A 24,462-nucleotide genomic window follows, 5' to 3' on the forward strand; every position below is an offset into this window, starting at 1 on the left:
GGTAATCAGAAGAATAGGATTGGATAAACTTAATGTGAAGTCTTAAAATGGAATTAAAGATCTTCTCTGGTTAAAAGTGAGCCAGTTTTTTCCAGATAATGGAAAATATATCTCTCTTAATGGCACAGGCATTGGGAGAAATTTAGCTTGAAGTCATATTTCAAGTTGACTTATAATGATGTTTTTTAAGCGACTGAAGCCATAAGAAATTAAGGAAAATCTAATGTGCCCTTCTACTCGTGTCCACATTGGTTAGGGTTAGTCTCACTTTAAACAGACACATAAATCATAAAAATTAGTATAATCCTTTTTATTATTAATGTGTATGCATATTCTATAAGCATTGTTGATTTCAATGAATGCTTGTAGCTCACAAATATAGTAGACTAACAAGCCAGCTGTTGTCTGGCTGCTCCTTAGCCACTCGTTAAGGAGCAGTATAATTTTAGAAAGAGGATATGTTACTAATTTTAATTTTACTGCTGTATCATCTATACATGCTGAGAGGTTTGTCTTCAGCTTCTATTAAAGAATTAAAAAGCATTAAAAGAATTAATCATGTTTGAAAAGAGCGAACTTCCTGTACCACGTTAGTAAAACTGCTAGTGGAACCCAAATTAAGTACAATTTGAATTAACATCATCAAAGACAATATTGTTTGACCATAATTGGTATTTTATCTTGTGTTGCTGAAGAAAACTGTTTCCATTACAGAGCAATTCCCGCCCAAACTCTGTTTTATAATATTTAATTAGAAGTGTGTATGTAATCTACATGAAATGTCCCATCAAAGTGAGAAAAAACCATTTGGTTGAAATGATGCCATTGATTTTGTGGATACAGGGGATTTATTCAGTCCTCCTGGGAGTATGTGTTTGCATGAATAAACATACAAATATATGGAAGGAGACGCACACTCACAAACACACACACACACACACACACATACACACACACACACAATTGATGCCCTATTGTACTGCTAAGAAGCCCTCCACCTCCCACCCGTCATCCCCCCTCTCAAGAGGCACTTATTTAGTTGGTACACAGGCGTCATGCTGAGAACCACACACAGGCAGACCACACACACAGCGAGCACAAACACACACACTCAAACACATCCTGCCAACACAACAAATCAAATATACTCAGCTTGAATTTTGCCTCTGTGCACACACATCCGCACACACACACACACACACACACACACACACCTGTCAATCATTCTGTCTTCCCCTGCTCAGCGTCCTATGCTGCATTAGTCGTAGAAGCTCGTGCGCGTGTGTGTGTGTGTGTGTGTCGTCTTTTTACTAATTAAAACAGAGGTGCACGTGTGAAACTATATAAAGCCTTTTTGGTTCCATTAATATAGCTGTGTGCGTGCGTGTGATGTGCTGTGTGTATTTATGAAAGGGGTTTTCTTTGCCACTGAATGTGTGTGTATGAGAGAGAAAGAGATGGAGTCTGCGTGTGGGTGGATGTAGGAGGTGTTCTGTTCGCAATTAATCACAGTAGTGAATCTCCCTCCCTTTGTCGTATAATATAGATGTCATCCACAGCAGTAAATCCACAGTGCTGCTACTACCAGGCTGCTGCTCTGTAAGTGGTTCGAGCATTATTGTTTATCTCTAATAGCATTTAATTACATTTTCTAAAGGTTGCTATGTTATCATTATAGTATACTATGCTACATTTGAACACTTAAGTTGTATAGAGATTTGGAGTTGTTGGTTATTTAATATATCTGTTTTTACTACAATATGATGTGAACACAGCATAAACACCATCTGATACAGGAATGGCAAAGGGTGGTTTGAGTGGTCACAGGTAGTTTCCTACATGGCTGTTATTATATTGTAACAGAGAGGGATGAAAGATGTGGAAGCAGAGATTACAGCTAAAAAGTTGGGGGAAATGACATTAGAAGACTTATGGATATGGAAGATGCCAAGTTATGACAACTTATATATGTATTGGTAAAGTTCGATTTTCCCTTTTTGGATTCTACCTTGATAACCCACTAGACCCCTGTATCAATCAGATTCATGTTACTGCCTTTCACTTAAAGGAGCATTCAATCCAAGCTGTCTCTCAAAAACAGAAAGAAATGAACAATAACAGATAAAAAAAAAAACTAGATAAAACAACAAATGGCAAATCTGTTGTAATTACCTGTCTCATTTAAACCAAACCAGTCTCCCTGCTCAAGTTAGTTAAGTAGGGAATAACCATTCAATAATTTGGTTTATCTAAATTTCAGTTTTTAAAATAAAGGAAGATTTATATGAAGATGTACAAATGAATGTTCTATAAATTATGGTAAGAATAGAGTTCTTAGCTAATTGGAATAATTTAATTTTACCAAGAGTCATGCACTAAAAAAACAGACATGCAGAATTGAACAAACTGAAACTTATACTGATACTTTACAGCATGCCTTGAAATTCTTGGAAGTATGATCCAAGCACAGGTAGAACATCCAAAAGTTGTCTCTTCATTCCACCCACACTTTGCCCTTCGTCCACCTCTCCGACAAGCAACACATTGAACTTGACGAAAGTGTGACCAGGCTTCAAGTTTCTATTGATGACCTGATGCACAGCTATATCTGTCATACCCATTACCCCATGCTTTCTCCCATTATAACAATCACACAAGGCATGAAGGCCTTGAGGAAGAAAGGTTTCAGGTTATAGGGTAAAGGCCTCTGCAGGTTCACCCATACAATGCAGGCATTAATGTGATGTTCACCATTCCCCAAATTCATGACAACTGAAAATGCCAAGCCAAGTTCAGCTTTTTCCTGGCCATCATCCTTCTGTGTGTACAGTAGATGTTGAATGCCAGGCAGTACTCATTGAGGCTATCACAAAGGCACCACAGCTTGTTGCCCAAATTCACTGGCTTTTTGGGCATCTACTTCTCACAGCAGTCTACCATCAAGTTTAATCATTTTTCTATCAACAGAAAGGGCTTGCCAGAGATGCAAGAGCCTGGCAAACTTTTCCTCTCGGATATGGAGGAAAGGCCTAACCTTATGCAATTTGTCAGATTCATTGTTGTGGGAAATGTAAGGCATGCCAAGGGCCTCATCAGAGGACCAGTAGTCAATCAGTACTGGGGGCTTATTGATGCCCATGAGGATGTTTATCCCAATGAAAGCTTTCATTTCCTCCTTGCATGTCTCAAAGCATGAGGAAATAAACTAAGAACAACCCCTATGGTTTTCTGAAGACCAGTTTTTAGTGGTGCATGGCTGAATTATGAATTTGGTTGCTCTGAACTCCATGGAAATGTTGGCCTAACCGATACTGCTCCCTGGTGTCCTCTACTTATTACCCTGTCCTGGCCCCTTCCCCTTCCCCACACGTGTCCTTGTCCTGTCCCTCTTCTGAACCTTCTCATCCCCTCTCCTTCTCAACTTCCATCCATATCACTATCCTCATTTTCTTCTATTGCCTCACAGCTCTCTACCTTATTGAGCTCTGTATCTCTCCCTTCTACTTGTTCATTACCTTCTTCAATTCACTCACTGCTGGAAATTTCAAATTTCAGGTCAATTTTACAACGGGAAAGTGATCCACAACCATTCTCGCCATATGTTTCCTTGTAAAACAAACCATAGCCTATAATTACACCCATCTTTACTAGATAGATAGTATATTTAAATAAACAGGTAGTATATTTGTCTTCAAGAAAGACATTTCCTCACATTAGGTGCACACATATACAAATAAGACATTCAGAATTATACAGAGTTCTACAAATACTTGATTTACAGGGTCACACAACAGAGACAAAGACAGGGACTGACACTCAACACACCACAGACTGGACTTCTTGTTATTTAAGAAGAGGTACTTATTTAAAGCATGTGTGGCTCTAGGAACAGAGCTTTAAAATGAACCTTTCTGCACATGGGTAGTCTATACCTACGACAAGACAGAATGGGGGTAAAGTGCTGGTGGAGTGGGTGGTCTGGGTCATTTGTGACTGTGAGTGCTTTGCTGATGAGGGATGAGGTGACACAATCAAATAAGTTGCTGGTGGGAATACCAAGGAGTTCGCTGGCTAAATGAGTTATCTTTAAGAGTTTATTCTTATTGGTGACTGAAGCATATGGGGGAAAAAAGATGGCACCATACAGAAGAACTGGCTCAATAATGCTATGGTAAAGGACAAGGAGGAGATGGGGTTGGACAGACAGATAAAACATTGTAGAGTATTTCTTGTATTTCGTCATTAATATCTTTATCGCAAATTTCCTTAAAATATGGTGATATAATTTTGAGGCTATATCGTCCACGCCTAGTTCTCTGTTGTAAGTCTCTGTTGACAACACTTGTAAATATCTATGGTATGCTGATTCTAGCTCAGCTTATTGTCCAGTGTAATGTCAAGGTATAGGAAAGACCTTCTCTCCTTTGATGGTGTATTGAGGGGCTGGTCCAGTGTTCTCAACACCCCTCAGAATCCTGTGTTTGGGGTTACCTGTAAATGCAACCTTAGGACGTAATAGAAAATACATTTTGAAAGAGCAACAGTCAATGGGGAAACTCTTAATACTGGGCCAGCCACACCAGTGGTGTAACTTCATCACTCACAGAGTCAGTTGTTTGGATAAAAGCTGGTTCTCCACTCACTCAGGTGTTTTCAATTTGTTGCTTGATTACACCTCTTGTCAAGACTGTGTGTGTTCTTGATTGACATCTCCCTCACTTTCCTGTTCATTTTGTCACACCATTAAACATATCTGTGAACTATGGGTGTTATGAGTAACTGTAGTCTGCAGAAGTTTGCAGAGGAATCAACATGAACACAGCAGCCCTGTATCTTAAGAGAATTTGTAACAGTAAAAGATATTCATGCAATGCCAACTGAATCCAATAAATAGACATGAAACAGACTAAGCATAACAATGAAGTACAATCTGTTGAACATGGTATATTTGGAACTTTGGAGACAACAGAAGCCAGTGGTTTTGGGACATTTTTGTTGAATACCCACGTAACTGCAGGAAAATGGTTCTTGAAGTCGAAGGTTTCGCTTGTCACAGGCCTGAAGGGCAGCTTGAAAAGATGCTGTAATGGGGTGAAAGGGAGTAGGAATCTCTCGTCTTGGCATGCTCGGCAGAGCACCAGGTGGAAAAAAAAAGATTCAATGGAAGGTCAGTAATTGTTACTGCTCAGAAGATCATGTGCCGTACTTCTTTTCATATGTGAATTTATGTGTGCCTTTGTACAGACTGTAAGTGGAAAAAAAGCCTATTTCTGCAAGCAATGTGTGGAATCTAGCCAGGAAAGGTTTTAACAAAAGAATAAAGCAAAGACAAGCTTTTCACGACTTTGGAAAGTTAATAAAATCCATTCTCTCTTAAAATGGAACACTGCATTTTAGCTATCAACTTATCAATTGTGTAGAAAACTCTTACTAATTTTAGTGGCACAGCTCCTTCAGATGGATGACTCTGGGTCATAATACAGATTGAAGCGTTTAGCTTGGCTAGCTGGCTCCAGGATGTGATCCATCAGAAAACAAGGCTAATGTTTTCAGCTAACCCACTGCTAGTGCAATTATATGGTCCACTGGCATTGATCATAGCTCCTCTTCTTCAATCTATCCTCCTCGCTCCCTCTCTCGCTCCCCCCTTTAATGGCTAAGTCAGTGTTAAATGTTTGATAAATGAGTTTTGAGACCACTTTCCCATGGATTTATTAAAATTCTATAAAAACCCTCTCATCAGTGGGTGTGCATGTGTGTTAGAGAGAGGGAAAGTGACAAAGAAAGGTTTAGTATTATACTGTTTGTGTGTGGATATCATTTACTCTGATTTGTGAATAGACTTTGCTGCATTAGTTTTTTTGTCCACTTGAAGGTGGAAGAACTTTGGAAAAAGGCAAACTGCCCTGACACTTCACTGTTAAAGCCTATTGCTAACGCACTAGCAAACATTAGCCTACTTATACATTCAGCTGTCTCAGAACTACATTAGTATTCATTTAAATATATGAAATGTTAGTTTAGTATTCTCTCTCATTTTAGGTCTATTTTGGTCTGCACTAAATTTTGGAAATATTTATCTTTTAAGCTGTTAGCTAGGTGTTTCTGCACCAGCTAGTTAGCAGCCAGCCGTTTAGTAGTTAGCTGGTCTGAAGAAGAAAGGCTTCCATTTGGTGCTAAACAGCATATAGTTATACATTGATGTTTGGCTGAAAATAGCTGTCGTCTGCTGCTTGAAACAGAGTTTTATGCAAGAGGTAAGAATAAACCAGTAATATATATGTGATTGTAGCTAGAGCTTTAAGCTGCAGTATTGGATGACAATTACCTGTGAGTTTGTGTCTGCGGGCATGCCTCCAGGAAGTGCACCAAACTGTGAAGACAATTTCACATATTGGCCAAACCCAGAGCCAAACCGTAGGTCATGTGAGACCCAAAAAGCAGTTTTCCCATATTCAATCATTGGAAAAGTAGCGGCTGTAAATATTAAAAACACCCCCTCGAAATGATATGTTGAATTATCAGAATTTGATCAATTTGGTCTGATGCCATTCAAAAAGTCTACAGGAGCTGCATGATTCAATCATTTGATCCCAATTAAGGTGAGCAGGGAGCCAACCAGAGGTTAACTGGGTATCTAGTGCACATGATTGATGAGCCAAAAAAAATCAGGAAGTATGAACAACATCTGGGGATTTTTTTCTACAGTAGAAAGATGATTTTTTTTGTGTGCCACTGAGAAGCTTTTAGTTTAAGTGTTGTATCCAGTTCTTTCATACATCCATGGGGCGACACCTTTCACATTACAAGTAGTCATTTGATTCAATGTTATTAATAAAAAATATTCATTAGTGGAGCTTTGAGAATTTTAAAATCAAAATTCATAAGGTGGCTCAGATGGATGGTTGAGTCATCAGAGAGAAAAGTAAAGCACCATACTTTGGCAGGATAGGGAAAAGAGACCTGCTCATACAACTTATTCTGAACTTAAAATGACCCTCTTTTAAAGTGGGGAACAGCCACAATCTGAGTCTTAAGTAAAGCATTAAATACACAAAAAAAGACCGACCCACACATGAGCGCGCACGCACATCTTACCACGTTCACATGCTAGTGGAAGGCCAATTAGCGTTGGGTGAAAACGACGGGCTTATTTGAAGCAATGTTTAAATGACGACATTTAATTGGATGGTAAATCAACTCCTTATCTGCTTCTCCGCAGCTTGGTGTTGGGAAAACGAGATGAAGAAGGAGAGGGAAAGAGGGGATGAAGGGGAGGGGATGGGGGCTTGAAGAAAAGGGGGCTTGTGAGGAAGAGGGGGACAGAGAGTGAGCAAGAGAGAAACAAATGAAATGAGATGAGAGAGAGAGAGAGAGAAGTAAAGAGGAAAACTTGTGTGTGTTAATGTGTTTGTGTGAACAGTAGTATAACGTAGTCTTACCTGACTATAATACTAGAATGGCAGCTCTGGGACTTTATAGTAGCCTCGACTGATAGGAAGCATTAGTGTAGAAGACAACAAGAGGAAAGCTTCCATGGCACAATGATAGATCCACGTCATGGAAATCTACAACTGGAACCAGGATAAATGCTTAAAGAAAAAGTCCGTTTTCTTGTAGGCTTTCAGCAACTTATCACAGGTGTAACTAATTACAATAATGATGGCTCAGTTCTATTTAAGTTTCCCATAAAACCGTGCCAGTGGGGAAGCATGCACACCACAAGGATCCTGAAGCATGTTCAACTAAACGGAATGCAACTATAACTGAATGTTATTTATTACACCTGTACTTTTCTTTCAGTCACCAAAAAGGTTGACTTTGACTCACCATCTATATATATATCTGTCAATATCCAATATTTATCACTTATGACAAAACGGTTTGCAGGTGATATATTTTAATATATCATTTTGGATTTGATTGAAAACTCATAAAATAGACTGTAGAAATATGACTTTAGTTTTTTACTAAAGGGCTAGATGTCCAAAAAGAAATGAATGCATTTTTGGACATTATCTTTAATAATTTATCAGTTTAAAGTCCCCCTCCGCTCCAAGATGTGTTTTTCTTCTTGTTCCTTCTGCTATGTTAGTGAAACCTTTATACAAGCATGATTTATGACATCACAACGAGTTTGCCAATCACAGCCCAGTATTCAAATTGTGATGTGTGATGTAGAAATATGAAACCTGCAGTGCACAAACATTGAGAATAGACTTTACAGTGAAGTAGAAGACATCTTGTGTCCAGTGTGTAAACATTTTAATTGATAATTGCATATTCATCGTTTCTTGAAGGATGAGATGTCACTTAACTTAATTAGATTTTTTAACTATATTAGACTCCAAGCATGTTTTGAGATTACATCGCAATCTCAAAACATGTCATGTTAAGCTACTTTGACACAACTCTTGGACAGATTGTGAATTGATTCTTGAAATGTCCTCACAACCAAATATCAGCTGATACACCAATATCAGATTTTTACAATTTTACATTACCTCCATTAAATCCAGTGTCATTTAATCTTTACTTCATAATATCAAACATGTATGCCTGAAGGTTTAATGAGTGGCTGCAATAAGTATATTGTTTACTCACCTTAAATGTATACATATGGAGTTTCTAACCACTCCAGCAGCAACAGACTCTCTCATGATTCATCCGTTTTTCCTCCTATCATCAGTGTATCTGTAGAAAAGCTACTTTAGAGAAAGCTATTTTTTGCAGTTAAATATGTACATAATATGCATGTAACGTCACTTCAATTTCTATTTAAGGGTTAAAGTCAGAGGTTGTATGAGGTGGTGCTCCCACTATTTATGTACTCAACAATCTGTAGATTATTAGGCAGGCTGACTCATACACAAACATGCACACATTTCAGTGTAAACAACCTGAATCAGACAGACATGCTCTCGCTTGCGCACACATACACACACACACACACACACACACACACACACACATACACACAACTGTTTACACACACTCACACATGCAGAGTTTCCTCTGAGGGCAATGCTTGTGATCTATCTAGCATGCTGGTAATCCCAGTGATGGCGGTCACTCCAGCTCTGTAAACAGCTGAAATATGGATGATAAAAGGAGCAGATGAAACTGAATAAACGAGAAGCCCATGGACAAAAAAAAAAAATCCTTGAAGATTTTCCAAACCGTATTGGACCTCAGATTGAACTGAACACGACTCAAAACTTCAATCACACCAGCTGGATGATTGACAGCTTTCATTTGACTTTGACATTTTTTATGACAGCAAAGCAACGGTTTTTCCTCTGTGGCACATCTTGGCCTCTCTCTGTGTTGAAGAGGGGCCCCCGTTTAAAAGGTGAAGCTCACTTACTTTGTGTAATTTAGCCAACAATCTAAAACCTCGCCGGCTTCTGAGAGAACATCCTGAGAAAATAACTGGAAAATGAAGCAGAAAGTGGAGAAGATGAGTTAACAGCTCTCAGAGGATGGCACAGCAGAAAGTGTTTACATTCATCAAGCTCCAGATTTGATTCTGTTTGACTTTGTCTTTAAATCTTTCCATTTCTTTAATCCTCATCCCTTTTCATTTCTCTTTGTTTCTCTTTTTTCTTTCTTTCATCTTCTCCGTCTGCCAATCTCCAAGTCAAATTCAACTCTCTCTCTCTCTCTCTCTCTCTCTCTCTCTCTCTCTCTCTCTCTCTCTCTCTCTCTCTCTCTCTCTCTCTCTCTCTCTCTCTCTCTCTCTCTCTCTCTCTCTGTTATTAGATATGAATAGACAATGTCTTTTGGGGTGTTTTTTTATTAATTCATATTTTGTCATTCCACATGCTTTCACTGAGTCATTCGTTTCTCGCGCACGCACACACGCACACGCACACACACACACACACACACACACACACAGAGGAAGGGGGAGCCAGTTTCTTCAGTCTTAAACACATTACTATAATTACCTCTTAATGATTTTTAATTCCAGTACAAAAGAAACAAGACACTCTGGTGGATTTGAAACATGAAAAGACACAGGCATATAAAAAGAAATCATTTGAGTGGAATCACATTAAATGTGTTAGTTATGCAGTTTTATAGGTAACTGCTTGCAGAGTGTAAACTGGCTCCTCGCTTAATATGACAAATTAATGTAATGAGCACCTTTAAGCCAATCAGACTGGAGTGTCAGGCCATCATTCATGTTATATATGTTCCTGTTTCAACAGAGAAACAATCCAAATTAAGGAATTAACCAAGCTAATTATAGAGACTGACAAATGAATATGTTTCCATTAATATATTTAACTGTTGAGTTCATTAATATCTGACAGTCAGCTGTTATTTATATCAACATTTAATACAGAGATTAGTTTACTAATGATTCATCATTCAGATGTATTTCCAGTGTTACAGTGCTGCTGTCTGCTTTTCAAACCAAGGACTCAAAGAATTCTGTTATTAGCAGTACATGCTAATGTGATGTTCACTGGAGTTTAGCATGTTAGCAGGATAATGTTTGCTACAATAAAACAATAAAATATAATATACATTTCAAGCAAAAAGGCGATTGCTTTTTTGTCTAATGTGTTTGTAAACCGAACATTTGTAGGTTTTGGACAGTTTATGAGACAAAAACAAGCTAACGTCCCAATGTTCACTGGAGTTTAGCGTGTTAGCATGCTAATGTTTTAGTGAAAGTATTGATCAAATTAAATAGTTTTACTAGATGATGATGATGATGATGACAATGATGATAATGCATGAAAATATATCTATTAAAAATGTGTGAAAAGGTAATTATGAGGATTTGTTTGTTACTTTTCTTTATGTTGTGTGATAGTAAACTGAATATTTGTAGGTTTTGGACAGTTTTTTTTGCTATTTGATAAATTCACTTTGGGCTCTGGGAAGTTGTGATGTACATTTATTCACTATATTCTTTAAAGACCAAACAATTAATTGAGAAAATAATCAGCAAGTCAATCGATAAAAAGATGAATTTTTTTTTGCAGTGACTGTATATGAATTTGTCTCTTTATGTACCTGTCTATGACTGAGTGTGTCTGTCTTTGGGGTGGTACGTGTATGTGTGTGTGTGTGTGTGTGTGTGTGAGAGAGAGAAAGAGACAGAGTGAATTGGTGTGTTCGTGTGTGTAGACGTCTATCTATCTGAGCAGCTATTTCAGACAGAAAGGATTTCTGCCTCAGTAATTGCCTCAGCTATATTTTCCCCCCCGAATCTCTCTCCCTCCCTCTCTCTCTTTTTCTCTCATTTTTCTTTGGTATCTATTTTCTCTCTGAATTTTGTCCTTTCTCTTCCTGCAGACTTCCTCTCTGGCTCACGCTCATCTTTCATTTCTCTTTTATATTCTCTCCATCTCTTAGTCCTTGACATTAACCGTGATCTTGAAATAAGATCAATTAGGGAAATAGACACACACGCGCGCACAAGTCACATGTCCATTAAAACCCATTAAAGCCAGTTTCTAGTCAGTGCACTATGAATAGACTTCTATGTTTTAAATGACTAAGTGACTCGATGTTTATTATAATACACACAATATGCCATCTGGTTTAGAGGTCCGTACTGCAAATAGGAAACAAACACCAAACACTGATAGTGTCAGCGCTATGCTCCAGTGAGCTAAACACAAGCATGATGGACAGGCACGGTTAAAGTGAGGCAGGGAGAGACAGATGTATAGACGGATGGATAGAGACAGAAATAGACAGACTCGGTGAGCCTGAAATCTTATGGGTGTTTCCATTTTTGTCTGTCAGCCTGTGTTTTGTACTGTGGTGGGAAATCATTTAAATGTTCATTTTTTGCATATATCAAATATGGCACCTTTTTATAGTTTGTGAAAAAATGAGGAAAATGACAGGAAGTTTTGGGGACACAAGTGTCTTTATTATGCTTTAAGTGTCATATGTAGAATATATCACTGTCAGATGATACCTTGATAACTAAGAGAACATTGCTTTATTATAATATACAGTTTTTAATTTACAGTTTTCTGTGTGACAGCATTAGCAGGATATGCAACCATGTCATTTAGATGCTATCAAAGTGAGTGCAACAACTGTAATTATAAATCTAGCCGTAAGCTGCAATTTGCAAGTTCAAACCTTTTTGCGCTCAATCGGCTAAAATTAAAACAGCGAACAGCAATGAGCCGGTTCTTAGGCTTCACAAAGCCGAGCAAAGTCAATTCAGCCAGTTTGATTCTGTTTTCAAAAAGATGTGAGACTGAGCATGCACTTATTTTTAAAAAAGAAAGATGCATTTTACATTCAATCTCAGTAATCACAAGATAATTGTTGTGTAATATTTTGATAATAAAGAGGTTATAATAATGTCACATAATGGTAATTGACAAATAATTGTTTGATATTAACAATGGATATAACTAGGTATTATTAGCCTTAAAATTGTAACAAAGGGGTCCAGAAACACTTAACACAACGGTTACCTTCTAATAGTAAAGTTCTAGCATGTTTTCATTTAAAATGGTATTATAGTGACATCAATGTGATAATAACCTCATAATAATGAGGTAATATGGTATAAGACCTTCTAAATCATATGATAAATCTTGGAAGGCAAATGTGCAGTTTACAGAAGTTAATCCTCCCTTATGTTCCAAATATTCCCTTTTGCTTTAAGGTAAAACTGCATGCTTTGATTTGTTATTTGGAGTCGCACCTACTAGTTGTTGTGTAATAGTCATGAATCAGCGCTGCAGACTGCAAAACTACATGTTTCTACTTAATTTCATGCTGATGTTTAGTTTTGGGTTAGCAGACATCAGAGAGATCTCTGCCTACTGAAGTCTGGGGATTTGTGCTCCACATGCTGTTCCTGGACCTGATCTGATTTCAGACAGAAAAAGGCAGAACTGTAGAAACATGGATTTTCTAAACCTGCAGCTGTTATTATCAGAACACAGGAGACAGACGGGATGAGGGGGTAGGATGTAAGAAAGAGAGAAATGAAATGAAAATAACACATGTAAAAGGTCAGTAACTTTGTGAAATCAGTGGAAAAAGGAAAATCAAATTAGCTTTCCTGTCTTGTGTCTGTATCAGTCTGGAAAGAGTCCATGAAAAATTAAGACAACTTGTAGCTTGCACATCTTGACATCAAGCCTCTTGTAGCAGTGCTGGACAGTGAGCCGATTTTGGTGCGCTGGTCACAATCGGTACTGTAGTATCATATGTTAAACACATGTTGTTTTCCTTTTAATACCCCACCACACATTTCTGGTTTCACCCACTTTATTTTATAGTATTTTATTTTATTACTTCTTTATTATAGTCATCTTTTATAACCTTTTATTTTATTTCAGGCAGTCTTTTTACATTTCTATCCTACCTCTGGTGTTTCCTCACTACAGATTCATAAGAGGTATTATAGTGTTTCCTTAGTTCCTGTCTTTTTTTTGTTTGTTTTTTTCTTTCTTTTTTAAATATGTAAAGTACTTTGTTTTACATAACCCTGTATGAAAAGTGCTCTATAAATAAAGTTTAATTGATTGATGAAAAGACTTAATCATTAAATAGTTTTTATGAGCATCACAAACACCCTGAAATGACACTGTGTTTTATCAGAATTTGATTCATTAGGTCCAATAAAATGTGAAGATTTTGGTTGTACCGTATCAGTAAATGATTTGATACCATCAATGTGTTTGGTGAGTCAGCTGGCTTAGCCGTCTCTAACACACATGCTCTCAATCAGATTGGCCAGAGAAGGACTCTAGTGGGTATGAACATGCTTTAAGCCTAGAGTGACAACAAAGAAGTTGTGGACCTCCACCATCAGACTAATGAGTGTATGATAATGATGTAACATGTGGTTAATAAAAGAATATCATTATCACGTAATAGTGAACCATATGTTGATTCACTATTACTCAACACAAATGTAGCATGTCTGTTTAATATTGTTGTAACGGTGAGGGTGGCCTCTTTGTTTTGTTGGAAAGCACACGTCTTTGTTCGCCCACTCTGGTTTCCTGTTGACTCACTGTCCAATTAATCTAATACTGATGTAGACCAACGTGCCATTGTGGAAGCACAACTCATGTCTTATTGGTGAGCTCAAGCAGTTTTGACTCCACTCTCTACCACACACACACACACACACACACACACACACACACACACACACACACACACACACCAGCTCGAAGCACTTTTATTGTGTTGTTGTTTTAACGGTCAGTGCTTTAAGGCTGAAGATGATGTCATCCTCCTCATCGTGGTTACTAAATTGTTCCTCTGTTCATGTTGGTGCTATTAGTAATGGTGTGTGACAGAGGTTATGGTGCTGTAATATGTCAGACATGAGTTCTACTGTGATTTTCTCTCCGTCTTTTAGCCTTTCTCTCTTCCTGCAGCTGTACCTCCATTTCTTTGTCCCTCTTTAATGAGCTTGTTTGTTGGAATGATCCAAGCCAGGAACTAGCCCAGGGAACTGCTTTATTTTGTTTTCAATTACTTTTTGGATGGTGATAATCCAGCAATGGATAGTTATTCTTGTGTCTTGTAGGTTTTAGCTAACAAACTCATGTGTTTCCAGCAGCGGCAGTAATGGTTTGTTTGGAATAAATAGATGAAGTACCTTGTTGTTTGCATGAGCCGCAATACGCACTTTGGCTGAACCGACAAAGCAAAGAGTTGCAGCTCCGGAAACGTCATTGTTTTTGTGGTTTGATATGATATTTTGCAGGATTTTTGCCGTTCCACCCCCTTTTTGAATTGACAAGCCAGTCACCTGGTGTTAAGTCACATCAATCCAGATCACTTTGATCAGATTCATAATAAAGACTTTATTGACAAGAGTGCATGTTAACACAGATTTGCAGGGTGCAGCCATTGAACTGTTAAATTCAATCTGAGTAGTTCCATATGTCTTAACTCAAACTGCCTCTTTCTTCCTCTTTAAATGAAACTCCAGTCAGTCCTATGAATTGTTGAGCTGAAATGGCCCAGTGGTTAACACAGCACAGGCCAAACCACAGGCATTTTATGGCTTTTTTGAATTTTAAAACTGAGCTTTCAAAATGTCCTTCCAATAATTCCCCCTGCCCACATGTACAAACCAGTATTCTTAAATCACACAAATATATAGCGTGGAGGGTAAATATAACTCTCATTATATTATATCACATTGTCTTAGACACCCAAAATGCACTAATTATTCTTCCTTGTAAAAATTGTAAAAATAGATTTATAGACTACTTTAAGTGAATGTTTTGGAGTTGACCCTTGCTCCTAATGGTGATTGTCCATTTGTAGCTTGGCAATGGTAGGCCTGCCAAACCAAAATGGTGAGCACTGAGCTTTTGGCGTCTACAATTTGAAGGGTGGTGTCTATTTTTTAACCTTTGTACGGTACATTGGTTAGGAGGCCTGGCTAACGAGCTTACGACCTACAGGGTTAGCATGCTGTTACGTACAGTTATAGGTTACATTACAAAAAGCCTCATTCACGCACTGTCAGGACACACTGTCCCCCCAATTTAGGATGTCGTAGTTTAATTAGCAGTTATGTTTACCAGTTATTGGAAGTTTATACTCCAGCATCTCTAGTTAGCATTACTCAAGACATTGTTACATACATTGACTAAACACTAACGGTCATAAAATCAAATAACCATCCCATAATTACAATGCTTGGACTAACTAGCTCTATATACATCTACAAAGTCTAATTTTGTGTGCAAGTGATAGACAAATCCTCCCTCGGGAACTGACTCAAATATAATGTGATTTAGATTGAATTCATTTTTGGCTTATTATGGCTAGATCATTTGTTGGCAAAAAGATGCAAGCAGCAGGACAGCACTGTTTGGGACCACTAACTGGACATCTTCAACACCATGCTGGATGGTTTATCATCAAGTTGGGCCATTTTTACCACATTTTCCAGTTTTAACCCAAACCATAATGTCTTCCAAACCAAGTGGTTTTTGTGCCAAAACCTAACCAACAATGTTAAATGAGATGTAAAAAGGTTCAAAATGTGGTGTTAAATTGGCATATGCACTGCACACAATTTGAAAGTGTAAAGTCATGCTATTTATATGCAGATTATAATACCAAGTTGTTTTCTACATGGAGCATCAACAGTGAGGATGGTACCAGAGCTGCCAACATTGGGTACCTGGCTGGAGTGATTCCTTGGGCTTAATCATGTGTAAACACACATGCTCTTAATCATGTGCATGAATGTGGACTCAATTCACCCCCAGGGTTTAAAACAGCATGCTGCTTACACATGTGGAAGGAGCAGGAGTTTAGGTCTAAGATTTAAGGATAAAGCCTGACTATGCCACTCCAGGACTTCCACCCAGGGAAATACTATACAATATTAGACTTTAAGTATGGTAACCCAATAATAGGGGCATATGTCTCCAATATCAGAACTGCAACATGTTATTGAAAAGTTAAAGAGGCAATAACAAGCAGAATCAAAATGGTTGCAAGAAGCAGAAATAAGTAAAAGACACAAAAGAACATAAGAACTTATCCTACTCCAGACATGGTGCCAATAAATGAACTCACTAACACACACACACACACACACACACACACACACACAAACACATTGGCTGGTGCCCCAGGGCACTCGCCTGATGCAATATAAGGATGATCCAGCTCAGCTCACCTCACACACACACACATACACATACACACACACACACACACACACATACACACACACAGGGGGCCTATTTTGGCCTAGTACAACTTTAAGCAGCAGACTTAGACTTGAATATCATTTCTACTGGCGGTTCATAGCAGCATGGTTCGATCTGATTATTTTTGATGCACATGATGGATGACAGCATCCCATCTAGTGCAGGTCTTTATAACAAACACCTGTCCACCTTGTCTACCTTAATAGCTGTCTTAGTCACTTACTTTGGTCAATGCCAGGTTAGATGGAGATTGGCTGGCTTGCTTGAATGCCTTCTGGACTCCTGGCGGTTAACTTGAGCAGCTGTCCAATCAACATGGAGATAAGCATCTTGCAAAAATCAGTCATTTAAGATGCAGGTCCATGGAAACACCTAGATGAAACACCTGGTTTTTGAATCACAGAAAGATTTATAATTTCAAATAAGATGATAAAAACCTGTTCATCTCTGTTGCTGGCTCAGTGTTTTGGCATGAGACTTGTTTGGACCTGTGAGACTAACGGTAAAAGCGTGTGTCAAAAGTAGGGACTTTTAAAGGGAAAAATGCATTCTTTTTATGTCCTCTTGTTAGAAGCTCTAAAAAGCCTAAAAAGGAGTTGTCAACCAACTCATGGAACTTTCGTTAGCTTAAAGAGCTAGCTAGCTACAATTGGTAAAATTTGCTAGCAACAGTTGTCATTTTCCATAATATATCAATAGCCTTCAGCTAGACAATTCTAAACTTGCTTTTGTCTATTGCTGTCTGAAACCACTGCTTCAAAAAATAATAAGTGAATCTGCCATGGGTATTGTTGTAAACTGCATATGTGCTATGCGAGGATGAAAGGCTTAACAGGCAGGGAGCGGGGCTTTGTCAGTTATGATTGTGGTGTGAATGAGTCTGCTTACTTTTTCATTGCTTATAACTCTTTGTTCCTGCTTCATATGTAATGTAATGGTGCTTTAAATAGAGTTGAAGTCAAGTCTCTCTCTCTCTCTCTTTGTTTTCTCCAGGTCAGCCTACCAAACGACTCCAGCTGTGTTGAAGAGATTCTGCGGGTATGTTGCTTGGGTAATGGGTACACACACACACACAGAGTAATTTCACTGATTATCAGCTGTTTTCTGTTTGCTCACAAAGACCTTCGAGACTGTCTTGATTTTAGGAAGGAAGGACGGGGAGAGAAAAGGAGTTGCGGAGGGAGTAAAAGGCAGGGAGCGAGAGAGCAAGTGGGAGATCTGTTGGCTCGGTCAATGATTAAACAAGTTTTTTGTTTTTGGAGGATGACATCATGGCAAAAATCTCTTCCACCATGTTCTCCTCTCCTCTGCCCTCCTTTCATCTCTCTCTCTCTTTCTATCTCACTATTTTCTTATGTGTATGTCATCAAAATTACATCAAGCAGCACATTTTTTCCAGTTTCCCTCTTTTTTCCTTTCTTGTCTTTTTTTATGTAACTGTGTTTCTTTAGAGTGGTGTCAAAACAGAAATGTTTTCCCACTAATCTTCTCGCCAGTCAGAAGATTTGCAGCTATAAAGACAAGGACCTTCTCCAAGTGCTTTATGTCAACTTTATCTCTCTCCTTCCTCACTCTCTGTCGTCTTCACTGTATTTGTCTCTATCTCATCTCTCTCCTTTGTTGTATCACCCGCGGTGCAATCTCTCCCTTTCCCTGTCCATCTTCCTCTCTTCATCCCTCTATGCCCTCTGTCATTCACCTCTCTCTCCCTTTCACAAATCAATATGCTGGCCAACAGGCTGTGTGACAGATAGTGTGCTGTGAGCTGCATGAAAAGCCTTTGTCAATAATATTGGTGCGCTATTGAATTCAGTCTGTGGTTTTTAGCCGTGTCAAGTGGAAAGATCAGGGCGTTCAAAATGTGAGGTGAGGTGAATCGGAGCAGAGGCCTGTGGCTCATTTTTCCCTTTCTGTGACGGCACAGCTACAAGTCAGTTGTCACAGAAACATTGTTGTTTTGGATGTTTTCACAATTCAAGGTAACAGTGTGTATCAGAGATATTGAGTACAGAAGGAAAGCTGCTCAAACTGACTTAAAAGCTTCAAAAGACAAGTCTGATTTTTTTTTTTTACAGTTTAAGAACCACCTTATGGTGTGATAAAAGAAATCAATGCTCCCCTAGATACATTTATATTTTAGCCCATAGGATGTATAGCATTATCCAAAAACATCATTAAAACAAAGATGAAAAAAGTGTAACACCCTCCCCTTTTCCCCTCCATGTAGTCTATTATTTTCTATAATGTGAAACCTTAGGACACAAAAAACCAGTCTATGTTCAAAGGGTCAGCTCACTTTTAATACAAAGACTTACCTCTAGTGGTATCTACAGTAATCATGAAGGTAGTTTTGCTTTTTATGTTGAGATACCCGTCTTTGAGACCCCTGCCTACAGCCTGATATAGTAAAGGTGAATGCTTTTCACACAACACTGGAAAAAGCACTGAAGTATCCCAGTTACTCTGGATAATCACAGGTCTTGTTTACAGTACATTCACAGTTTACATAGAGGTCTGTGGATTATTCTCAGAAACCAGGACATTATTTCTGAAATGATGCTGTTGAGTTTTAAATGTTATTTTTCAATTTCAGTTCAGTTTACATCCATTTTATTGGGGTGGTAAACACAAATGTAAGAGACAGTTTTCTTTATCATCTTGGTTTAGGTTTTCTGTCATTTGGGTGAAGCAAAACTTTAATTTTACATTTTTGCACAGTGACACAGTGAAAACTTTTGAAAACTGTAACAATGTATGAGCTGTCCTATTTTTCTATTACTATTTTAACACATCGTCAAACCAATCAGACATTAAGCCTTTAGACTTCTTTTAAAAAAAATCTCTTAGACAAATCTCATGATGACTTTTTATTCAGTAATTTTATGAGTGTTCTTCTACTGATGGCAATCTTTGTTGATAACACCTTAAAAAAAGCAGCAAGAAAACCACGTTTCAGTTGTACAACGGCTCAGTCAAAATTCCATCACCTCTCATCTAAAGGGCTTCCTCAGGTCTGACTCCCTGGTGGGGAGTCCCTGGCATTTAACCTCTGTACGGTCATTAACACATTTATAGTCGTTGAGGTGACATGTAGGTCGCTAGTCCACCTGGCTGTCATGTGAGAGTCGGTAAAGCCACATGAGACCGGGTGTGAGACTTTCTGGAATGGGATGTCAGGAACACATTGTAAGGGCCAGGCTACACTCGTTATGATGTGTTGTCCGACCTCATCTGAAATCAAATGTGTTAATAATTGTTCCAACCATCTTAAAGAGGAGTCAGATGTGACAAGGGATAACGCTGCACATTTACAGACTATCCCTCCAGGAAGGTATGCATGGTGTTGCACTTGATTGTTCACATGAAAAACTAAAGAAATTGATGTGTCAAGAATGTAAAAAGAGAACTTGAGAGAGAAGTTCAGACCCTGACTCCTTTCTCACCTCTGTACGCCTGGCCAATCACAGCATGAAAAGTGAGTGTGAATGTCAGATTGTTGGTTTCAAAAAAGTTACAGAAATTGGAAAAGTCCGGCATTGGAAAGTGTTGGAGTTTCTGAAGATATTCGACCGTCCATCTGGGCCTTTGTCAAAACAGCAACAAGATCTGGTAACACTAGTACAATGAAAGGTGGAAATGAAAACATTGTCATTCCATACATGGCTGGAGTATCTGAGAAACTCAGGAGGATCTCTAACAACAAAGCATTTGTATTTTTCAAGCCCAGCAACACAGTCTGCCCAAAAGACCACAGACCCAAACATGAGCACAGCAATGTAGTACACGTTGTAGTGCATGGACAGGTGGTTTAGAGGTGTTTTGAGACCTGTGCTGTAGTCCAGTTGAATCCAACTCTAGTTAATTTTCCTCCTTGGTGCAATTTGTTTAGGCAGGTCTGAACACAGTAAACATGTTCAGGTGCAGACCATAACAACCATACTATAAGACCCTTTGAGGACATGGTCTCAGTCCAGCCCCAAATTAACTCGAGTTTAATTTGGACTATGGTTTTGAATTGTGGTTGGAACATGAGCCAACCTTAATCAAACCCAACTACAAAGGATGTTCTGCAAGTGCAAGCTAAATGGCTCCCATAGCCAGGTGTGCTTTGCATATGGGGATGCAGATGAGCAAAACAACAGCTGCTATCATCTAGCCGCTGAATGAGTTGAGGTCTGGCCTGAATTAGCACAATGAAGACTTTTTTTGCTTTTGGCTAGAGGACCTTCTTCTAGTGTTTACTATCTTGCTCCCTCCCCAGACACATCTGACAAATAAGTTCTTACGTGGCTTGAAGTGATGCATTTTGGTTTGCTTGCATTCTTCTGTGTGAAAAGAAACTGAACCATAGAGAAGACACAATTGTAATTAGAACCAGAGTTAACAAACTACCCTGAAAGAAGAGGGAAGAGAGGCCAGCTATGACAAACTAGAATAACCACCACTCAATAGAGGAAGTGGTCTATCTATTATCAGCCACTTACAATATGGTCCTGGCATCCCCTACAAGGCAGTTTAACACATATTCACACCTGGACTCATGTAACTCTTAGCAACACTCACATCCTGGTGGACTAATGGCTAAAATGTCACCTAACATTTTGGCCATTAGTGAACCCTAATGACCCCTAAGTGTCTGGGATTCCACTGAAGTCAGAACTCAAGAAACCTTTTGGATGAGAAGTGAAACATCAAGAATCAAATGCGTGTTCAGCTGACCTTAATTTTGCACGTCTGAATACATTTTTATACTAACAGAAGTACATTTTCCACCTCAGAGATGCAAGCTCCACCCACAAAAATAGACCCAATGCTTACAGATAGTGGCAGAAGTAACGCGCATATACATTTAATATATACACAGATATACACACACCATCAAGAGTGCTGTCTGTCAAAACACAGGAACTCTTCTAAGAGGGATGGTGATGATGTCAGAGTTGCCTAGCAACGCACGGTATGTCGTCAGGCCAAGTGACTTACGATTACAGAGGGGGGAAACACACGCACATACACATAGACTAGACTCATATTTGGGAGTCTTTTGCAGTGTTTGAGCTACACAACTCATACACACACACACACACACACACACACACACACACACACACACACACACACACACACCAAAACATGAGTCATCTGATGACTATGAGTCATCATCTCCGGAGGGGGCGAAGAGATGCATGATGGGAAATTGTGATGTGAGTGACCTTTCCAGCCCTTTGACCTAGTGACCTGCTGTATGGCAGTTGTACAAGTGTGAATGTATGTATGAGTGTGTGTGTAATTTATTAAATGATACACTAATGACTAATATTGAGGGCTGGGAGGGTTTATTTAAAAATGTATTGTGATACAATTACTAACTACCACTTAAAAATGTAGTCAGTAATGTAATCCAAGTATCACATTAATGAAGTTAAAGTAACTTGATTACTTTCTGTTACTTTTGGATTACCCTCAATACCAAATATGCATATAAAGATGAGAAAAAAACATTTCAGTGATGACTTTTACTTAAATGTATTCTGTTAGAGAAATGAACGTTAGAAAAGAAAACGGGGAAACTTTCTTTTCACTACACATTCAAGCAGTAACTCATAGACCTACAAGTACACAACATATGATGTGCATTAAAGAGAACATTCTCAGGGAAAGCCTCAGACGAAACAGCACTTGGCTGTTTGAAAGCTATCACACAGGCATACTGTATGTCACAGCAGGGGAAGACCTCCTGCCGGGTATTCGTGCCCACTGTAGGAGAGCTTTGTCCTCCTCCACAGCTCTTCTCACAGAGGAATGGCAGACATATGTGTAGCGGCATCACAGCCTTGAATGTAGCCTTTTATTCTGTTCTATCTGTGTGATACGTCTGAGTTTTCCTTCAGTATTGAATGTGGTGGATGATCAGTGATACACTGTCAGCTTTAGGCACATTACACACACACACACACAATCATCTCAGTGGAGAGCGGTTATGTGTGTACTCACACCATCCTGGATCACTGAGTTATTTTGCCCCCTTGTTCCTGCTCTACTTATGTTTGAGACTTTTACAGTTCATTTAAAAAAAAAGTAATATATGTAATCCTACTAATTAAGCCTATTTTTACTAAATATAGCTATACTTTTTTCTGTGACTTTAATACAGATACCTTTTCGTATTCCTTTACTCCCCAGGCTGCTAATGTTACTGTTAGAATTTTATTGTATATATGTATATATATGTATATACGAATCTTAATTACATTTTACAAAGACTTGACTAGAGTGAAGACAGTGACCAAGAATATTGGAGTTTGTGAGTGAGTGAGTGTGTGTGGGAGAGAGAGAGAGAAACTGATTATGTATTTGTATGAACAATTAGCTGGTGGCCTCACTTTGCTTCGTGAGCAGATTTCTCAGTATATGCAGTACAAACAGCCAATACCTCATAGATTATAGCTGTGGAACAAACACACACACACACACCAGCACACACAAACACCACATGTTTATCTTGTTAACTAATTGAGGCTCCTACATATCGAGACTGGAATTCAACTGAGAAGACTGTGTGATTAGAATAATTGAAACGGGATGCTGCTGCTGTACCGCCGCTTAGCTCAAATGCAACCGACTGGAGTCAGCTTTTATTATGGTAATTCAACAACTCTGCACTTAGTTTACGCTTAGTTTACTGATCCCTGGTGTGCCACTGACTCCCAGTGCACCTTTCAGTGTGTACTCTAAGTTATTTTTAAAGTCCAGTCTGACGGGAGCGGTTCAGCACAACCTTGATTGAATGCTGACTCCACTCCTTTGCATCAAAGTTGTTGTATAAACGATCCCTTTTCTCTCATGTGCTGAACTTGAGTCATCGTTGTTATTCACCAGGTAGATTCCACATGAGGACAACTTAAATATATTGTAAGCTATATACTTTTAAAGCTTGGGCTCGTGCCAAAAATGTGATGTTAGTGTGAATGTATTATTAACTATTTGTATCAATGTCATATGTGTGTGTGTGTATGTGTATTTTAGGAGATGACCCATTCCTGGCCCCCTCCTCTCACAGCCATACACACTCCTGGAAAGGCTGATCAGACCAAGTTCCCCATCCCAAGCAAGGTTAGTATAGGTACTCTTTATCACCTTTACCTTTACTATTGTAAAAGCTGAGGATTCAGGGTTTAATGTTAATTTATTTTTGATTACACATCTGGTAAAGTACATACTGTTATCATGTTCTCTAGTAGGTGATGAAGCCACATCCTTTTTCTTCTATTTGTGTGAGTCAGTAAGTGGTGGAAAAAGATGTGACACAGTTCAGAAAGCGTCATTTAAACTCCTCCACATATTGGTGGTGACTGCTTTCTGTCGCTGAAAATCTCTAGTCTGCTAATTAGATCTGATTCATAAATTCACGACAGCTGTGATAGAATCAGATTACTGCTGCCTTACTCTGCTCAGTGGCGCAAGTGACAGCCAATGAAATTACAATTTTAATTAAGTATTGCATGTTTAATTCACTCTGTTAATGACTGTCTAGAGCTGTGTGGAGGTGGACATTCTGACAAAGAAAGACACTTTTTGTTAGCTTGACGCATAATTATGGGAACTTTCTATCTAGGCACTTTTTATAAATGTTGTAATGTTGTAAATAACTTGCTTTATACATCAGTTATAAGACTAACATATCCTCCAGCAGGATTTGGTTTGGTTGTTTAGCTACTCTGCTCCATAGTCCATGTATTCATAACTTATTAACATTTAACTATTT

At 38.6% G+C, this 24,462-nt stretch overlaps 1 protein-coding gene across 1 annotated transcript in view; it reads left to right on the top strand.

Moving 5' to 3' along the window:
- aff2 (AF4/FMR2 family, member 2) overlaps positions 1-24,462 on the top strand; it is a 154,108-nt gene that overhangs the window by 70,510 nt on the left and 59,136 nt on the right. Inside the window, exons 5-6 of the mRNA XM_053323996.1 lie at positions 17,691-17,735; positions 23,724-23,810. Coding sequence (XP_053179971.1) covers positions 17,691-17,735; positions 23,724-23,810 — 132 coding nt within the window. The remainder of the gene's footprint in view (positions 1-17,690; positions 17,736-23,723; positions 23,811-24,462) is intronic.

Source organism: Scomber japonicus, chromosome 8, assembly GCF_027409825.1.
Source record: "Scomber japonicus isolate fScoJap1 chromosome 8, fScoJap1.pri, whole genome shotgun sequence".
NCBI classification, from domain to species: Eukaryota; Metazoa; Chordata; class Actinopteri; order Scombriformes; family Scombridae; genus Scomber; species Scomber japonicus.